General features: G+C 43.1%; 1 protein-coding gene across 1 annotated transcript in view; it reads right to left on the minus strand.

Annotated features, from left to right (window-relative positions):
* Positions 1-21707, minus strand: part of SAE1 (SUMO1 activating enzyme subunit 1) — a 372093-nt gene that overhangs the window by 235228 nt on the left and 115158 nt on the right. Inside the window, exon 5 of the mRNA XM_086938482.1 lies at positions 16467-16566. Within this exon, the coding sequence (XP_086794608.1) occupies positions 16467-16566 (100 nt within the window). The remainder of the gene's footprint in view (positions 1-16466; positions 16567-21707) is intronic.

Genomic DNA, 21707 nt, shown 5'->3' on the forward strand with positions numbered 1-21707 from the left:
TAATAATGTTTTATTGATCTACTTCTTTTAATGGTATATCCCCGAAAAAAAAGTGACTGACGGGTTGCAATCTGACAACATGGTCCATGGTCCCCCAAGGTGCCAGTCTGTTTTTTGGACTTCACCAAAAGACAATCTGCCAGCAACCTCAGAGGAGCCAGCCACTGCGTCGTAATGGTCAAGAAATAAAACTACTCAATGTCGTGGTAGATGAAGCACTTGCAGGGTGCGACGGTCCTAAAAATAGGGACTCTCACAGATGCAGGACTCAAAAAGTCTGTTCATAGGCCCAGTGGGAGGCTTTTAGGGCTCGCCTGCTGATGCGCTTGCGCATAGCTGGCGAGCTATTTTGTGGCTTAAACAGAGCTTAACCATCTCGGCGATTTGTTGCAGTGAACGAGAGCGCGTGCACATCAAAGCCACCAGCTTCCTCAGGCATTTCAAGCTTCCCCCAGCCAGCATTTCTCCTCCCCTAATTATTCACTGAACGGCCGACCGGCGGCACATCAAAGGCTGCTGCTCCCAGTCCCTATTCTTCCCTTCTTGCCTCTCCCCGCCCCCCTTCCCACCACAGCAATGCCGAGGGCTTGTTTATATTGCAGCCTAACCATCTCGCACGCTGCTCTTGAAACAATAACCGTTGTTGATCATGATATAATTAAACACTCTAATTATTTTATCAGGGCCACACAGAATTTTATAAAGTCTTTTGCTGGCATTTTCGTTTTATGCTGATTGCTATTTTACACCTTTCACATGCTGGCGATTTGCTTCAAAGGAATACATTCATCCTGAATCCCATTACTAGAGCTTTCTCCTCTTCTGCTATATATGGGTTTTAGTTCAATTTCATTGATCTCTTTTACTAATGATTTATAAAAAGTGCCACCCATCACACAGCTCCACCTACACAGCTCCACCGATGCACCAACCACACTGCTCCACCAATGCACCCACCACACAGCTCCACCGATGCACCCACCACCCAGCTCCACCGATGCACCCACCACACAGCTCCACCGACACAGCTCCACCGATGCACCCACCACACAGCTCCACCGATGCACCCACCACACAGCTCCACTGCTGCAACCACCACACAGCTCCACCGACACAGCTCCACCAATGCACCCACCACACAGCTCCACTTCTGCAACCACCACAGAGCTCCACCGACACAGCTCCACCGATGCACACACCACACAGCTCCAATGATGCAACCACCACACAGCTCCACCGAGGCACCTACCACACAGCTTCACCGAGGCACCCACCACACAGCTCCACTGATGCACCCACCACACAAGCTCCACCGATGCACCCACCACACAGCTCCACCGATGCACCCACCACACAGCTCCACCGATGCACCCACCACACAGCTCCACCGATGCACCCACCACACAGCTCCACCGATGCACCCACCACACAGCTCCACCGATGCACCCACCACACAGCTCCACCAATGCTCCAACTAAGCTCCAACAATGCACCCACCAAACAGCTCCACCAATGCACCCACTAAGCTTCACCGATGCACACACCACTCAGCGCAACCACAGCATCACTCAGCGCATCCACAGCATCACTCAGCGCAACCACAGCATCACTCAGCACCACCACAAAATCACTCAGCACCACAACAGCATCACTCAGCGCAACCACAGCATCACTCAGCGCAACCACAGCATCACTCAGCGCAACCACAGCATCACTCAGCGCAACCACAGCATCACTCAGCGCAACCACAGCATCACTCAGCGCAACCACAGCATCACTCAGCGCAACCACAGCATCACTCAGCGCAACCACAGAATCACTGGTTCAAATATGTTCTTTCAATGTTTCAAGCTGTTTTCAAGCTTTCACGCTTTATTACAAATCACAAAAAGATGTTAATATTTCACTCCTGTTATTGGATTTTCGTCCCAATAAAAAACACTGAACATAATCTTCACAAAAGTTATTTACAAAAGTTTGAGCTATTGCCATTACCAATTAAATAAAGTATTTAAGTATTAATTATTTAAAAAAATTAAAAGCCATTGTTATTTGTAATATCAATACATCTAGGTCACGTGAATACAAAACATGTTGCATTACAAAAGTTAAATTAAATTAACTTTTAATTTTAAGTTAAATTAAAAATTTGCGAAAGTTACAACTATTGGCATTGTAAATGACAAAGCTATTAATTTAGCTATTTAAAAAAAACACAAATAAAAAAAATTCATTTATAAGACCAATAGCTCAAACTTTCCTAATGCGAGCCCTATTGCATTTCCAATGCTCGTTTGGGGAAGCGTCTTAGAGTCTGGTCTGCCATAGCTGCAATTCTCAACCAGTTGCCAAGGAAGGAGAGGAGGACGGCAGAATAACTGTTTTCGGCAATATCTCGAGAAGAATGAAAAGATCACACAAATGGCACGATGTGGGACAAGTCACAGCTTTATTATCCAAGATCTTCGCCATGACAGCGTGAACAGTCAGACTGACGTCTCACTGACAGGTAAGAAAATAAATGAACACTCCTTTAACTATAGGAAAATCATAAAAAAAGATCAAACTTTCGTTCCAAAGGAATTCGTTGATCGGTCTTCTTGCATTTGCATGGTTGGGAAAACTGGAAGTAACTACTCCCTTCGTTTTGTTAGCCTTGTTCTTTCAAAGAGTTAGTTAGGCCTTTTTGCATTGGATAGCTTTCTTTTAGATGTTTCAAATTATGAGACCTTTTCGTTTTGCTAAGTCTTCTACTGAACTGTTCACTGTGCCTTTTACACCTTAGATATAAAAAAAACATATCTTGTTGAGTAAGAAGAAACATAAAATGGCGAATATCAGTAAATTGAATTAGAACAACATCAGTAAACGATAATTTGAAGCTCACATAGCGAGGCGGTTTCGTTCACGGTAACATTAACAACGCAACACTGCCCTCATGCGGCAGAAGTGAAAACAGCGTGCAGCCTGGATACCAGGTGAATATATACCGGAATGTGCATTAAGAGAGTGCATCGGGTGGACCCCCTAAGCAGCTGCTGTAAATTCAGACAATCCGAATTATCAAGCAAAAACATTCCAAGTGTGTGTATATGAGGGCGTGGCCTTGGTGTGACTTTCATGCTGCTGCTCATTCTAAGCGATTTTTAATATAATCTAAACAGCGGCATGGACTAGATAGCATTCGAACATGCCTGCTGACAGACACCTGTAGAGGTCGCTTTACACACCTGCGGCTACCGATATACCGCAGCCACGCGGATCTTAACCTTAATTACATACCTGCACGCGGATTGCGTGACTTTCCTTCCAAACTGTACAAACTAAGGCCGTTTTTTCCGAGGTTACGAAAGAGGCGTTCATGATGTTTTAGCAGGACGTTTGCGCAGTATTGTCCAACCCCACAACAGGAAATTCAAGATACTTTTAAAATTATTGCCTCACCCCCAACCTTACAGTAATTTGGAAAAAGCTTTTCTAATATACGAGAGCGCCTTCTTGACCCAGTCGAACATTGGATACATTTACTTAATTACTGAATCCCAGCTGATCTAAATACATTTTGATTAATGGTGGAGCGCTGTTCCCAAAGACCCTTAAGTAAATAAACATTTCCGTTACTTTAATAATCATACTCATAATAAAGCAAACATGTCTCCAACAGTTGACGGTAAAAAATGCAGCAAACCAATAAAAAGAAACAAGCCAATTGACAGCAGCCAAAATTGCCAATCTTTAGGCACAGGTATAGGACAGTTTCTCAATCCTTAATACAAGAGTTAAAAAAAAGGGCATTGTTTACCACCATTTGGTGCTAGGTCCATCCCTTGAGCTCCTGTGCGGGTTAGTCATCTTCAGATTCTTTTTTCCCCCTTATTCTCTAGGGTATGTTTTAAATCTTGTTGTCTTTAGATGTTAGTTCTTTGATTTAAGTGATCTTCTTTTCACACCTATTTGCATTCCTCCTATGACGGGAGGTGGGTGTGTCGCATGTGAATCCAGAAAACTCTTCAAGCTGCAAAACTACTCCTACTGGTTAAGTAACCATTTCGTTTTGCAGTATGAATCCTTTTCTGGATTCACATGCTGTGCATTCGATTATATAGCGTTTTCCCCCGCCTAGGGATAGTTGTGGTAAGATATGGAAGACTTTGCGAACAGGTGTTGAAGTACCTTTTGCCCCACTTGAACTTCCTTAGTCATCTGTATATCCACGTAGTACTGTTTGAAAAAGGTGTGTGGGGATGCCCATGTTGCTGCAGCAGTGTCTATTGGCACACTGGCCATGAAGGCCAGGATTGCCCCTTTTTTCCTTGTTGAGTGGGCTTTTGGCCATGTGTTTTGAGTCTTTCCTGTTGAGGCATAGCCTACTTGAATTGCCTCTACAATCCAATGTGCAATTGTCCCCTTTGTCACAGGTGCTCACTAGTTGGACTTTGAGTGAGAAACGAACAATTGATTGCCTTTACGGTATTGTCTGGTCTCCTGTAGATAGTATAGTAAAGCCCTTCTTACGTCCAGGGTATGAAGGATTCTTTCTAGTCGTGATTGTGGGTTTTTGAAGAAGACTATTAGCTGAATGCTTTGGCTCATGTGGAATTTGCTTACTACCTTAGGTAGGAATTGAGGGTTTGTCCTTAGGATAACCTTGTCCCTGTGGATTTGTATGTATGGTTCCTCAACCGTTAAAGCTTGTAGTTCACTTACTCTACGTAGGGTTGTTACAGCTATTAACCCTTTCGATGCTCATGACGAGCTCAGCTCGTCATGATGCACAGTTGAGCTGTGCTGATGACGAGCTGAGCTCGTCATGACACCAGCAAAATGGCAATTTTCAGCACAGGAGGGGGAAAACGCCTAGCAGCCAAGGTGTTAAGAAGGCAGTCTTTATGTGATGTATTTGAGTTCTGCTTTGGGCATGAGCTTGAATGGTCCGGTCATTTGTTGCGTAAGGACTGTGTTTAAGCTCCACATAGGGGCTGGAGCCTTTCTTGGGGGTGCAATCCTCTTGGACGCTTTAAGGAATCTTTTGATGACTGGTGCTGTGAAGAAACGTTTACATGAATCTCCCCTGGTGTAGGCTACAATTGCTGCCAGATGCACCTTGAGGCTTGAGTGGTTGATGTTACTGTTAAGCAAGTGTGTAAGATATATTAGCACTGTATCCTGTGTGGAAATCGAATTTAGGGTATTGAATTCTGTACACCATATGGTGTACAGTTTTCACTTAGCTGCGTAGCATTGTCTTGTGGTCTGTTTTCTTGCTTCCTTTAGCATTTCCATTGTTCTTTGCGGTAAGTTCAAATGTTTTAACTAGGTAGTCAGGCGCCAGACAGCTAAGCGGAGTGTCGCTGGTACTGGGTAAAAAATGTGACCCGATTACATTGTGAGAAGGCCCTTGTCTGACTTGATCATCTGTCCCCTTGAGGACCAGGGTTGTCTTGCCCATTGATTGATTGGCTATGAATGATAGCTTTGCTCCTGGTTGCCTGGCCTTCCCCAGTAACCATTGTAGTAGAGGAATCTGAGGAAAAGCATATGCAAATGTCCCCGACCAGTTTAGTGAAAGGGAATTTCGTTTTGATAGGTGGTGTTGAAACCTGGAGGCTAAGGAGTAGCATTTATTTTCTCCATTGTTGCAAACAGGTCTATTTCTGGAGTCCCTAGAGGTTGAAGACCTGTTGCAGACTCATTTGCTTTATCTCCCATTCATTTGAGCTGCTGTTCTGTCTGCTGAGTTGATCTGCTTCAGTGTTGTCCTTCCCTGGCAGGTGAATTGTCTGTAGGCTGTATGTTCTTGAAATGGCCTAGTTCCATATTTCCTGAGCTAATTTGTTTAGGGTGAAGGATTTCGTCCCTCAGTTTGTTGAGGTAAACATTGTTGTGGTACTGTCCATCTGAATCAATACTGTCTTCCCTCCTATGTGGGCCTGGAAGGCCTTTAGAGCCAGGAAGACATTCTTCATCTCTAGGAAGATGATGTGCTTTATGGAGTCTGCATCGTTCCACTGACCTGTACCCTCAGATTTCCTGAATGTGCTCCCCAACCCTTGTGGGACTCATCTGTTGTGATGGTCACTGAGGGAGTTGGTGATTTGATAGGTCTGCCTAGTGTTAGGTTCTTGGATGCCTGCTATTGTATCTCTACCTGAACTTTTTCTGTTACATCCAATAGATCCTCCCAACTCCCTGTAGTTTGTGACCAACTGTTGCAAAGCCACTCATGTAGAGGGTGCAGGTGGGGGCGTGCATGAGTGACAAGGGGAATACATTATGATATCATGCCCATGAGTTTCATGACATTCCTCACTATCAGAGACTGACCCTTCTGGTGAAGGTGAGTTTTTTGTCTGATAGCTTGTATTCTCTTCTAGGTCGGGCATGCCCGTGCAACCTTGGAGTTTAACCTTGCTCCTATGAAGGTCTTTTCTTGTTCTGGCTTTGTTGATAACTTATTGTGGTTTATTGAGTTTTTTGCAGTGTTGTGATCACCTAATGAAAGTGTTTGTAACATCTTTGCTTTGAATTTGCCTTCACCAGCCAGTTGTCTAGGTAGGGATTTAAGTGGATACCTCTCCTTCTTCAGGATGCTGCAACCGCTGCTAGGCACTTTGTGAAGACTCTTGGTGCAGTTTTTATCCAGGAGGGCAAGACTGTGAATTGGTAGTGAGTGTCCTCATGGAAGAACCTAAGGTATTTCTTGTAAGCTTGGTTCACGGGGATGTACAGATAAGCGTCCTTCAGATCTATTGCTGCCATGAAATCTCCTTTTTGTAGCTGTGGGATTACTTCCTGTAGTGTTGACATTTTGAAAGGCTGCAAGCAAATGAGTGTGTTTATGAATCTGAAGTCTAAGATAGGTCTTCGTGTGAGATCATGCTTTGGTACCAAGAAGTAAGGTGAATAGTTTCCTTTGTTGTGTTACCTCCTTGGTACCGTCGCTATTGCATGTTTTTGTACGAGTTCCTTTATTTCCTGTCTTAATTGTAAGAGTTCTGTTCCTTGAAACCTCTTCTTTCTTGATGTTTTGGTGGGGGGTTTGTTTGTTACTTCTATAAAATTGACATGGCGTACCATATTTCAAACCCAACAGTCTGTCGTGATTTTTTTCCCCATTGAAGTAGGTAGTGTGCTATTCTGCCTCCGACTGGTGTTGTGTGGGGGTCTTCTGTTGTGGGCAAGTCACACTGAGTTTGCTCCTCCCCATCTCAAGGGTTGTCCCCTGGCTCTTTCTCTGCCCAAAAGGACTGCCTTGGTTGCTGGTGCCTGGCTTGGTATCCAGACTGCTAGTTTGATTGCTTTCCACTGTTCTGCGTTTGATTTTGTTGTTGTAGACTGGTTGAGAAAACTCCTCTTCCAGTGGGTCTTCGGAGGTTAAATCCTCCTATCTTGAAGGTGCCCCTCTGTTGCAGGGCTCCTATAGCCCTGGCCGTCTCAATGTCCTTCTTTATTTGTTGAAGGGATTCATCTACCTCACTTCCAAACAGAGTCTCCAGTGAAGGGTTTGTTATTTTTTTAGGTTTGGACCCTTGCTTGAAGCCTGAAATTCGGAGCCAGGCGTGCCTTCTTAACATTTTGCCTGTGCACATTTGTCTGCTGGCTGTATCTTCTGCATCTAGAGCGGATTTCAGGCAGGTGTTCGCTTTGTTTCTTCCCTCATGTATGAGGATTTTGCCCTTTTCTTATCCTCTTCTATGAGCTTGTTCATCAGGTCTTCGATGTCGTCCCATTTTTGGCCATACCTGTTGAGGAGGGCATTAGTGTTTGCAATGCACCATTGCGTTGCTGCCTCATTCTCCATCTTTGTACCCACCATGTCCATTCTTTTACTTCTCTCTCTGGAGGTGGACCAGGTGAGGAGTGAGCATTGCTCCTTCTTCAGGCTGAGGTGGCAATGATGGAGTCTGCCACTGTGTTTCCCTGAATGTATTTAGGGTCCTTTGTGGACGGTTTGTATTTTTTCTCTACCCTTGGGGTTACCCCTTTGCTGAGGCAGGCTTCTTGAAAGCCTCCTTGCCCTGGTCCAGAATGCTTGGTAGCATTGGGAGGTATTGTGTCCCCATGGTGAATGGCACTAATGGTTTTAGGAGGAAGCAGAAAGCTTCATTCTCCTCCTGTAAGGGGACCTCAAAGGTATCAGCTGCCTTCTTGATGAGGCTGTTGTAAAAGGCTATGTAGTTTGGTGGCGAAGACTTCGAGGGATAGCTACAGTCCTCTTCTTCTGGGCTTTCTGTGACTAGGCCATTCCATTTTTTCTCGAAAGTTCTCAAGGCTTCCTCCTTTTCTGGAGTGTTGAGTTTGTCTCCGACATCTTCTTTGTGAGGTTAGTGGGTTGTCAGAGCTTCAAGGGTATATTCCTCTTCTTCTGCATCAGCAGGGTGTTTCACAGGAATTCTGAATTCCTTCAGCGCCTCATCAAACTCCTTTTTTCCTTTAAGGAGTGCCACTATTTCCGCTTCCTGGCGTCCTTTCTTTTTCTCCACCTTGGGCCCTTTCAGTCTCTGAGGCCGGGGAGCTCCTTTTCTTGGGTATGGTGGATTCTGTCTTCAAAGGTATGGTTTTTTTCCTTTGCGGCCTGTCGTTCAGCACCTGCGTTTGTCGATTTCGATGATCTTCCCTCGCCGGTATGCCTGGGGTGGGATCCGTGGGTTTCTTTTGGTCGCTGCTGACCTTCGGCCCGCAGTTTCTTTGATGCCTGGGCTGCCTTTTGCGCCTTCTTTTCGGGGGCCCTTGGTTTCCGACGGGCGAGTTATTTTTTCCTTGTCAGTCTTCTTCTCTGCATCGTCTTCTTCACGGTACGCCTCCTCTCGGCGTACCCTTCGAGGATCTCAAAGTCTGACCCCCCATATGTTGATTCAACGGCCACTCCCTGGTCCTCCCCGTAGCTTGAGAGGCCCAAGTCCATCAAGCAATGGTTGTTTTTGGCTATGGAACATGGCTGCGTAATAGCCCTCCCTCTACTTTCGACGTGCCTTGAGAGTCTTCGACACGAATATTGCACAGGACTCTCACTCTTTATCCTTGTGATCCCTTGGTAGGCAGAGGTTACAAATGTCGTGGGGATCGCATTGTGCAAACTTGTATTGACAATTTGGGCAACATTTGAAAGGGGTACTTTCCATGGCCCCTACCTTGCCCTCTTTCAATCCATCTGCATCGTTGCTCCGTCAAGACGGGGAAAGGTCTCTCTCCCTCTCCGGTGTCTTCTCAGTCGATGATTGATGGTTTTTTCACTTGATTTCCCTGATTTATTCAGGGTTTTCGTCCAAAACTTCGGAGTGTCTTCCCTTGCTTTCAGACCCAACGGCGGAAAAAAGAATCTGAAGATGGCTACCACACACAGGAACTTCTGGGGTGCCGTCGGACATCACACAAGGGATGGACCTAGCACCAAATGGTGGTCGACGACACCCCAAACATAAAAAAAAAATAAAGATAAATTCGGACCCAATCAATAAATGGCAGAATAATGCACAGCATGTGAATCCAAGAAAGGATTCATGCTCCAAAACTAAATTAAATCTTTTGAGAGAAATAATCAACCATAAATGTAACTGCCCACCTGAAGATTGCGAAGAGCAGGATGATAGCCAATTTAGGTCCTACCTTATTTCAGGCAAAGGTTATTAGAAAACTTAATTGTGACAATGACTAGTATATTTCTTAGTGGTCGATGGGGACGTACAGTAGGGGTCATGTCCTTGTAATCTCATTTTCATCATTAACTGTGCTATTGGCTCTCTCTAGGATATTTTTTCAATATTAAAAATCTGGTTAACTTAACACAAGCAGCGCACTTCGACATAATGACAACAAATGTAGCAATGCTTAATTTCAGGATCTGTTCTCGTTCGGGGTAATCTAAATACAATTTTGTAAACTTGTTAAATGAAGGTTTAGAGACCGGCAATTAAAATAAGAAATAAACTATTTAGGACGGTTTAAATGAGATACAAATTTCAACTAAGGCATGCTCTGTGATGTAGACAAAGAAAACAGACAAATTTACCTCAACAAGAAAATAAAGGGGAAACTGAAATGTAACCCCGATCTCAGCATAAAAATGACATCACTGCTCATGGATTGATCATCTAGGTGAGAATCATGTGAGCTAAGAAAGCTACCATACAGAGCTTTGCCATTCGACAAGCCTACAAAACAGTAACCCACTGGGAAATTGTCATCAGGGACAAAGGAGGAGAAATATTTACATACACAGGGAAAGTTGAAATTAAATCTTGGAAGCAATTCATTCGAACACAACATGCAATCAAAAGAGCACAAGCCCAAAAAGTTGGTGAAAAAATGTTGGGAAGAAAAAATAACAGACTATGCACGTCTATAGGCAATTAATGTAATTCGGCGAGAAACTGAAACAAGAGGTATTAGGAAAACTCAAATGACTACCCTAAAAGAAATATTTTATTATATCAGCTGTCCCTGTCCTTATATGCAGCTATGAAATACCAGGAGGACCAAAGAGAGATTCAGTGGGCAAAGAACAACCAACTACAAACGGCTCAAAAAATATCAATAAATGGGGTATTATCATGAATGATAAATGCACTTGCCATCTGACAATGAGATGACCTATGGATCACGTACTAATAAGTCCTTCTTACAAAAAAGCAATATAATTAATTAGCTTGAACCTATGGAAGGTTATTGTATTATGACCAGGATGTAAATATGTTTTGTATACTCCCAAACCACCTGAGATATTGGTGGAAGAAAAGAGGAAAACGCAATAACCTAATTAAGCCAAACCCTAAGTCTAGCTGTCCCTTGTGGGATGTACTGAAAGAATAATAACATTGCTGGGCCTTTGGGGAAAAATTCTTGGGCCTTAGCGGGGCAAAAACGCCTGGCGAGACTGACTTAAACATGCCTGAAATAGGTGAGTGGTGAATGACCAAATGACACTCCACTGGAGGGAAGGAATCCAGAACCAACTCCAGTGAGAGGGTCCAGACACACCAAAGGAGAAACCAGCATGTTTTAAGTGGACAGCAGGCAGCCACTGACTCCCAAAATAAATTCCCAACTCACAAGATACACCACTCTGCTTTAAAGTGTACAGGTGGAGGAAGAGACAACACAACAAATGACGATAAAGGGGCCAAGAATATTTTGAAAACCTTCCTTTTAAAAGAGCTAGAAACTCTGCAACCAATATCTACCAGATGTCCGCCTCCTCACTCATTATACACAGCGTGACCAGAGCCAGCTGTAAGCAATCACTTTGGTAAAGAGTTTTATTCTGCATAGTTGATATGTGTTTTAACATTTGTGGCAATGAAGGCTGAGAATTTGGCACTGGAAGGGCTTGACCAGATCTTAAGGAATCCGAAGGTGGAGCATAGTAATGACCAGGCACATACTGCGGGCCCAGCACTGGAAACCTTTTGAAGAAACTGTGTCATTGCCATGCTGTTGCTTTCTGTGATATTTTTCCTCTTCCACAGAGTCATGTAAAAAAGTATGTTGAAGTCTTGTGGGAACCGCATTCCCTGGGCCCTTTTGTTTATACTGGTCCGTTCACTAGGAGTCACCTGAGAGTTCTATTCTACCCCAAAATCATGGTCATCCTTCTCATTTCTATATTACTCGCCCTCTTGGCTGAAGTAACGTTTCTCCAGTGTCTCTTTCGACATGGGGGAGAACCTCGGCTTGATCTGTCTGCCAGGTCGGTTTGTCAAATTGGCAAAACCAATAGCTGTCAAAGGCGAGACCTATTGACTTTGTCAATGCGTATTAAAATCTGGGGTGAGCAGCAAATCTCAAGTTCCAAACCTGGAAGGCCAGCTCATGTTTTAACACCCCTGCGGCCGATAGACTTACTTGTTGAACTCAATAACCGAAGCACCAGCAATGTATAGCTCGTAGAAGTATCAAAACAGTGATTTGGAGCGCTAAGCAAAAGAGAAACTGTGTTATTAAAATAAAGCCCGCCAGGGCAAAGAAGGGGTTAAGAAGGACTAGTGCTTTAAAGAGGTTTCATTAGAGTGCAGCACTAGTGGAATCAGTAGAGATGTTCCCAATAGATGGATGGCCCAATTTTCTTTGGACAGGTCTGGAAAATACATCTTCTGGATCACCCCACACGAGACGGGACCTGCGTATCTCAACCAGTGCCTCACATTCACCATATCGAACATAAACCCCCGGTTCACCCCACTGGCCCTGGCTACTGTCCCACATATCCAGAAGACCACAGCCGGAGGACATCCTTCTCCTACCTCGCAGCAAAGACCTGGAACACCCTCCCTCTCCACCACAGGCAATCACCGTCACTGCCTCAATTCAGGAAGTACCTCAAGACCTTGCTCTTTGACTGAACCACGGTGCCCTTTACAAACCAGCAGCATCCCCCCCCCAGTGCCTTGAAACCCTTACGGGTGAACAGTTGCGCTTTACAAGCCATTGATGGACTCACACCTTTGTCCGGAAAATCTCTGCTGTATCGTTTAGTATTTAAAAGGACACATTCCACTATTGGAGCTGCAACATACAAGACCTAAAATTCCAACTCTGGAGCAAGCGAAAATAAGCGAAAGAAGGCTATCTGCCAAGACTGCAGGGAAGTAAAAGCTCACCCTGCTTTGCACTAGTCTGCTATCTTAATCTGTTGGCGTTTAGGACTTTTCTAGCAGACTTGATGTCTCTCCAGTCCTATGCCTGCACGTCCCCTAGCGCTGTATAGCGCCTAGAAATGAGTTACTTTGCGCTGTATTAGATGCTATCAAATCAAATCTGGAGTCGTTCACCTGAGCTGAATAAGAATAGTGATTTGCTTCCCAGTAAACACTGGAGCATATACAAAAGAGATTTTGGGACACGGCAAAGGGGAAATAAATGTGCCCGTTCACCAACACTCATGGGAGGTACATCTTGATAGGCCAATTCAAAAAGAAAAATCCCAAGCGCTGTATTATTTTTACCAAAAACACTGGGGGGGGGGGGGTGGGGGGGGGGGGGGGCTTGGGCAGGAAAACATCACATATATTTTTGTTAGTATGATAGCTAAGTGGACTACTGAATTTACTGCAGAGATCTCGAGTAGTCAAAAAGGTGTATGAATTCTGGTAGGCCCTCTCTGGTTTACATCCTTCTAATTAAGAATTTTGGCAATCACGCTCTCCATTATTTAGGGCACACAGGTATGGAAATAATTTGGCCTCCAGCTAGCAACCCGTACTGTTGAGGGCAGTGAGAGCAGCGAGTTCGCATCAAGGCGCTACATTTAGAGGCCAGGTGGTCTAACATGCTGCAATCTGCTTCAAAATACACCTTTCTTTTGTTTACTGGCTAGCGTCAGAGTATAACAGCAGACTGTACAATGCCCACCAGTAGATTTATAAGCATATTCTTTTATTGAAAGGCAGCGGGGCTTCCTAATTGGTATTCAGTATCTTTGGCTCAAAATCACAGGCTTGACAGGTCTGATCTCGTCACTTTGCAGCACTTTCGAATTACTCAGCTCACAGCTCAAAAACCAGCAGAGCCTGGTCAGAAAAGCATTGGCGAGGGGAGGGTGGGGTTTAAGAAATAGTACCTGTATAACACCAGGAGCAGCGGATGGACACTAATTAGGTTGAATCAATCTGTGCTTGCTCCCTGCTCCACAGAGATTAAGGGAAGTGATGCTTGCCCTGTGCTGGCCAATTAGGAGGTAGCAAAGAAGAGTGATGTTGAATCCAACACATGGTAAGCAATGGGCGGGTTCCAAACCCTTTATTGCAAACAATAGTGTCTCACAAGAGAGCATATGCACAGTCGCAGACTGGATCTAAATAGGGGGATTGAAGGGTACTCTTAACGAAATTGGATTTATGGTGCCTTTCAAAAGGAGACCATAGGTACCCACAATTTGATTACTTTACCTTTGGCATCAATGGACTGAATCTCTTCACAAGATAGCTACCATGGCCCTGTTTCTGCACAAGACGATGGTGCCTCAAAATCCCTTGCCAAAGCAGGGCTAAGATGAGCTGAGAAGTCTGGCTATTGCACTCTATATAAATTCATTGCAATCAAGTCCAGCTCATCCACAGAGTCAGGCACACAACAATCTACAGGACACCAAACAGAATGGGCTTAAAGTCCTACAACAGGCCCTGGGATCAATAAGGACCCAGGAATGTTAGGAATCACCTGAAGCGGGTTGTGAACACAGTTAGATGGCTGGGTGCTTATTCCGGATTGGCCAATAGAGACACACAGTCTACTGACATGGAAGTGCTCTAGAACAGAGCCACAGGCCATTCCTTGAATTAGCCAATATACTACCCTGTAATGTTCTACAAAGGAGGAGGAAGAATGTGCTCTTAACCTCAAAGGATTGTCAAGCTTATCTTTTCCTCGAACTTGCTGCTCCTGCTCACAGTCATCTCTCAGGAGAAGATGTACACAAAGATTATTTTGCCAGGGTCTTGGCTCTTAGCCTACTAATGTATCAGAAATGAAGGAGTGAATCTGCAAGTCCTGGCTAGGCCCCACAACATGCAGGGTTCTGGATCCATTAAGTAGTGCCCAAGGAAGACAAACCTCTCCAAGTGGCACATTGCTGCATGGAAAACTGCCTTCTTAGTGTTAAGGATCCTGAGGCCACCAATTCCCCACCTCATCAAGGGCATCCAAATTCACAAGTCCTGTATCATCTCAGCCGAAGCATGCTAATGAGACCAAGTGGATAATTTAAGACTGTTCTGGTTTCACCCCTGCCCCCAGGGAGCATCAATGGGGAATATTACAATAACATAGCTCAGTCCAGGGGCATTGGCCTTCTCCCTGCATCAGATCCCCTATAGATAATGAAACTCTTCCCTGGAGACTTATCAAGCTGTTCCCAAGTTCCCAAAAATTACTTCTTTGCCTCACGTGTTAATTTCTGGAGCACAACTCCAGCACAGCCTCTGCTTTTGTACAGACTTGGGCCCTTGCTGAAAAGGCCTAAATTTGCTTTCACCTCAACCTCACCTACCAGGTTCCTTGTCAGCTGCGTCTGTAAGCTTATATTTCGTTTACAACACTGTTTTGCCATTAGCTGTTACACAGGATCGGATACATCTTTTTAGTTCCCTACAAACTTTCTCCATTCGATTTGTCCTATATGCCTTGTTTTATCAATGTAAGCTGTAGGCAGGGTGTCAAGTATTATCTTATGATTTTGGCGTTTTCAGATTCCCCTGGCCCTATACAGTACATGTCCCTGGTGGAACTTTGTCTTTGGTAGGTAAGATATGCACCCTCTGGTTTAAAACACTGAAATGGGGCAACCAGTAGAAACTCCCCTGGAGGGAATATTTTTCTCCGTATACCCTAACTGAGCTCAAGCTATCAGAAAGAGGAGAAAGTGGTGGAGACTCGTGTTGGGCCAGAGTGCCCCGAAAACTGTAAGTCGTGATTTTGCAGGGGTATGTCCATGTAAGAGGCCAAATGCTTTTTGACACTTTAGATATGCTGGCCACTGTGCCTATAAGAACCGGTAAAAGTTCTAAATACAAGAGAGGACCTCTCAATGCATGGCCTCAAATTCATCAAAAGGATAATAACATGGTTAATGACCACACAGAGTTCAAACTTACTATTAATGTATGCCCCATCTCCCACCACACCCTAAAAGAAGCTCAGTTATGAATGGTTGGAAGGCTTTGAAAGACAATGGAAATTTATCAAACCAAACATTATGCATGCCTGTGACTGAACATTTGGTAGCATGTAAAAGTAATTAGGTATTTTGTGCAGGACCAATACCCTCTGAGGGAAACTGCTGAAAAGAACTGCTGAATAGAAGAAACAAAAACTTGGAAAGAAACAAACTTAAAACAAAACTGAAGAGGTCAGGGAAAGTTTTAATTGTTCATTACATCAAGTCCGTAAAAAAAATTATATATATGGCGCATGTGGAGTGAGCATTGGAGCAATCTGCTCTGGTACAGAAGAGCATTTGAAAGGCCCAGCTGATGTTTCTAGATATATAAATACGTTTGTTCAAGTGTTCTAAAGAAAATATGGTATTTCAAAATTAATATACACGGGTTAAAAAAAGACAATATGAATTCCACACAAAAGAAATATAACTTTCCCAATTATTATAATAAAGCACCAGTATATGAAATAACATTGCTTTTACAATAGCAGCTTAGTCACCTATGGCAACAACAATATTCATCCACCAAGTAAGCCCTATATTGGCGATGAAACACCAAGGATAGTCTCAACAAAGCATAGTATTTGGCTTAATGCACCTTGTTAACTTCTATTTGGTTAAATATACATTAGTGGCCAACAAGAACTCCTGTAATAATCATATAAATCTAGTGTTTAGAAATAGGACTCTCAAATGGGCAATTTGCTAGCAAGAAATCAGTTTTCGTTTACCATGATCAATCATACAGTTGGTTCGCACACATTTATAGCTGCAACTATTTAGCACCTGGTAAATAGGCAAATGACTTGTGTACCTTTTTGACCATTGTAGTCTCTTTTGCATCAAGTTTTGCTTTCTTGGCTTCAGGGCCATCTTCAGCTCCTTGGCTAGCTTTTGCAACCTTGGTTTTTTCCCTGTTAAGAAGGAAGGATTACATTATGTGCCAAAGTTCAAGAACGTCCTTGGTTTTAATAGTCAATCACTTGTGTCAGTCTTGCTTTTGACACAATGTGTTTTTGAAAAAAGCTACACTTTAAACATTCCCTCACAGTTATGAAATATTTTGTCAAATTGTAATGCCAAGCCATGCCAGCGACTGAGACCAGCAGTGCCAAAAATAGATCCAAAACTGATACAACACTTATGTTTATTACATCTCCTGTAAAAATACCAAAACATGTTTCCCGCTCAAAAATAGTGGATTACCTGTAATGGCAGATGTTGAACATGGAAATCCTCATTTGGTCTTTAAACGGTAAACATATGAGCATGATACTGATACGCGACCACTTTTTTCTTTTAGCAGCTAAAACTAAAACTAGCATAAAAATCATAAAAATTCCCAATGGAAAAGCAATATTCTCTTTCTTAGTGGTTTTCTTTTCTAAAAATAAAAGTACATGTAAAAAAAAGTAAAACCAATTAGAAAATGAAAATGGATTTAAATATTTATATAAATCCACACTCCTGCCCAAAACCCTTATTTGTCTCCCTTTGTAAAACAAGCTCTGGCAAAACTGATAGCTCTCACCGTCGGCAGACCTGTTAACCTTGGCAATTTTTTTTGCCAATGGTTTTCAGCGTCGAGAAAAAAAGAAAGGAAAAAAGTGCGATGATATGTACATGCATGCATGTATGTGGCATTAGGTAACTGTCATTTTGTTTTGTTATTTGTTGTTCGAAGTCAGCCAATGCTAATCTTGTAAAGGCACATTTTAAAAAAGCTAACTGTAAAAATCCGTACTCAAAAAGGAGTGCATTGCAGCAAATTGCTGCTGCAAGGACGTCTAAAAAATGTTTTTAAAAAGTTGTTTTTTTAATAACGTGATGGGAGTGGTGAGAAGTAATATCCGATTAGGTGAGAGAAACGTGGGGTTAGCAAAAGGGAGTGGGAGGTAGGTGAGCAAAGCGGGAGCCATAGGAGGGGTAAGGAAAAACATTAAAACATTTTTTAAAAACCAGGAGGATTAGGGAAAACAAAAGACGAGATGAGGAGGAGGTGAGCAACACGGAGCACTTGGGATGTGCAGTATTTGTGTGGGGGTGGGCAGAACATAAAGGAGAGAGCAGGAAACTGCATTCACTCCACTGTAAATAATGAGAAAGAAAAGAATAGTGCCCTGAATGTGAGCAGTGGAATCAAAACAATGGTAAAGAAGCAATGTTATGTTATCATGTTTTCTAAAGCGCACAGCTGCCCATCAAAGGGGCGCCCCAGCGCTGCTGCTCCAGGGAAGGGACAAACAAGAAGAGTAAGGCAAACCACTGAATAAGAATAGGGCAAATGACACCGACAAGAAAGCAAACCAGTGGTAAGCAATAGGTTGACACAAAGCCCACTGTAAGTTTTGGTATGGTCCACAATAGGTCTTCAGATAGCAGAAAGCTTAAAGCTGCCTTTGGGAGAGACCAAAAAATGAAATTAGTCCCAACAATAAAAAAAAAAAAAAACAAAGGCTCAAGGGAAAAAAAACAATACTGTTAAATGAAAGGAATCAAGGCATCTCCACAGTCAAAGCATGTAGCAGGATAGTGACAACTGGTGCTTCAGTTTTTTTTTGCAGGTCTACAAAATGACAAAGTCCCTGCAACTCATAACTCTGTTTCCAATCCACAGGCTGCTCTGGAGCAAAGACATTTTGTAAAAGGATTTTAATAAATATTCTGTGTAGCGTCAGAGGTGAAAAACATTTTCTTCTCCATCACATAATTTAAATCAGTGTTAAAGAACAGTGAGCAGAAAAGCAAGCTCGCCGGTTCCCAGATGTGGTGGGAAAGAAGCAAGGACTAGGAACAGATAATAAAAGCCTAAGATGCCATCGAACACCTGGAACGTGTATTTGTAAAGCATTGGGATGTACTTGGGAGCCATTTTATCTACTCCGTGAACAGAGCTAGGTGCCCAGATACCGCTGGAACTGAAACCTCAGTTTATTAGCCGGGAATTTACATTTTCAGAAACAATACGCCTAGTTATTCTGTATTTTGAACTCGGAGAATGCAGTGTTGACCTGCTACAACCCCCTTTAGTTGCATATGAAAACAGAATAGAGATATAAAATGGTTATTAAGGAATGTTATAAAGTGCAAACCAGACTGAAATGGGTGTGAGAGAACTCTTCAGGAGGTAAAAATCCAAGGAAATATGTTAAGGTATTTCAAAGTAAGGATGGCAGGAGTCTCTGAAGTGTGGACAGCACTGTCACAGCAGTAGGAGAGGGAAAGAGAGGAGAGGTATATACACTAAGGCCATTACATGAGCTCTGCTGGGGACAAAAAACAATTTATAAGGGGTAGAAATGTTGGGACAGAAAGCTTTCCAGTCATATCTGATTCAAATAACTTTATTGGTACTTCAAGAAAATACAGTACTAAAAACTTAAAACTGTATAACTGAGAAACATAGACAAGTATTTAAAGCACTTACATATATTTTTAAAAAGTCCATATGTTATAATTCCTACATCAGATAATTATGCAAATGCATTAGGTTCTTTCAGGAACTATTGAAATGAGGGTAGAGTTACGATTCCTGGCGAAAATGAGTTTCAGACCTAGATCTTAGGAGCAATTCCTGAAAACAACTGTTTTTTGGGTTTCCCGCAATAGAGTGTATGAGCTTCTGAGAGTCCAATACCCTAACTATATGTTTTGTGGGAAGGCAGACAATCCCTTTCTAGAGAGCTTTGTGGGCGATGCTGGTTAGATTGAACTGGCTCCTTGTTTCAAACCATAGCTATTTTGGAGTGATTAGCAAAGGGGGTGAATTTGGTGGGGTTGTGATCATAATTCCTCGCCCCTAAGTTGAGCCTCACCACTACATGGCAAGCTGCCTTGAGAGGAGCTAGTTTGGCTTTGGTTATACCACAGAGCAGGGTGTTGATACAGTCCAATCTTAAGAGGACAGGTGGTTGTGTCGACTGAAGTTTTCTGTGGGAGGTGTTTTATGCCTCTCATAAGTCCCATTTGGTGCTGGATTCGCTCACAGCCTTTAAGTAAAAGTACAGGTTGCAGACTTTGTTAACCCCATCCACGCTGATGATGAGCTGGGCTCGTCATGGCGTAGCCTCCTCGCACGCTGATGACGAGCCCAGCTCGTCACGTAAAGTGCGTTTTTAAAAATCTCAGCATGAGAGCAGAATTCCGCTAGCGCGCATGGTGTTAAGAAGGAAGCCCAGGACTTTGCATGTTTTGCAATTTATGGGTTGTGTTTTAATATGGGGTATTTGCTTAAACAGAATTGTGCAGTCTAGTGGGAAGAGTATATGAGACTCAGACTCAATGTCTAGGACTGACTTTCTTTCGGATTTTGCAACAGGTAACTGATGTAATTTTAGGGAAAACATTTCATGTAGATTCTACCAAGACTGAGTGGATACATTTATCGTTGCACAAGACCCCCTTTTTGAAGGTGTCATTATCCATGCAATTCAGCCGATTGCTAAACTATCTTCAATTTGAATAACATAAAATAATATACCCAGGCAAGAAGGGAAGACAGAAAAACACACTGACGGACAATAACTGAGAAATTCCTAAAGATGAGCACTGACATTAGAGAGACAAAACAAATTTTAAAAAAAGCAATCACAGCCCCTTTCAGCTTTTCAGAAATGCTGCTTTAGGTGTTTGGGGTCGTAGAATTTAAATGACAGAGAAGTAGCCCATCATGAGAGGTACTTCTAAGGATCGTTTGCGCATGACAGAAACAAATTTGACTGTGATGAAACTATGAAGGATATCAGAACAATACACTTTTTTATATTTGCTAGAGTACTCTTACTTGTAAGTAAAACTGTCTGTAAATAGAAACCCTTTTTTGTTACATTCCCTGCTTTGAAAAGACAAATACAAGTATTGAGGGGGGGGGGGGGGGGGGGGGGGGGGAGGTTAACCAGCTGTGGTCAGAAAAATCCAACAAAAAAAAGCGTTCATAAGTTGGGGTTCCTTTAATAGTTCAAAAATTCAGAGTGATAGGCCTTCTCGCTTCCTAGTATCGGACCGTTTCTGAATTTACTGTCCGCACTGACTGAAGATTCTTCCGGACCATAAATGCAGTAACATTCAGATACTAGGAAATGAGCAGGTCCATCACTTTGAATTTTTGAACTATTAAAGGAATCCCAACTTATTAATTTTCCACGCCCTGTATAAGCCCCAGGTTGAAAGGCCAACTATAAGGGGCGAAATAAGAGTTGGCTGTGCCACAAACCTTTTGTTTTCTGTTTTTACTTGGTCTTGAAAGACTCTGAAAGTTACAGTCTTCTTCACAACTAACACTGGATTCAATAAAAGGATTTAATACTTAATAGACTACGAATATTCTGGTTTGTCCTGGCACACGTCAGTCCCAAAACAAATGGGGAAGGGGTTTCCCATTGCGGAGGACAAGTAGCTTAAAAAATATCCTCACTTATACGCAGGAGTGAACAATATCTGGACCCATTACCCCTTCAATCCTATAAACCATTGTAAAGATACTTGGCGCTGTCAACAGTACGAATGGCAGAACTACAAACTGACAGTTTTGGTACCCGCCTTGAATCTAAAGTAACACCTGTGGGTGGGGAGAATTGGAAGAGAACAGTAGACGTCCTTGAGGTCAGGGTTGCAGACTCCTTTCCAGAGTACAAGGCAACGGGATTTGGCTTAGGGACAGCATCTCAGACGTGTCCTGAAGAACGAACAGGTTTAGAAGACATAGATGCAAGACAGGTTGCAAGCCTCATGAAGGGATCAAAATCCTGAGCCCCTTCCTCCTAGAGGCACACTTTTATGGCCTATTTTGCCTGTGGATTGCTTAGAGTGGAAAAGGTTTCTCCCATACAGCCATTATTGGGTTCAGGAGAGGATCCTTAAACGGAGGAAGGGTTCTGCTGAACCTGACAGAGGATTGTAATATTTCTACCAGGATATTAGATTTGACTTCTGAAAAAGGCAAAGGAAATTTCAAGATCTCTGTCATTTTCAAAGCAACTGTAATGCATGGAAATGTGTCCTTCTAGTGAATTATCTTAGCCGCTGGCATTTGTCATGCCCAAGCAAAAGCCAGTAT

The sequence above is a fragment of the Lissotriton vulgaris genome, chromosome 9, assembly GCF_964263255.1.
Source record: "Lissotriton vulgaris chromosome 9, aLisVul1.2, whole genome shotgun sequence".
Taxonomy (NCBI): Eukaryota; Metazoa; Chordata; class Amphibia; order Caudata; family Salamandridae; genus Lissotriton; species Lissotriton vulgaris.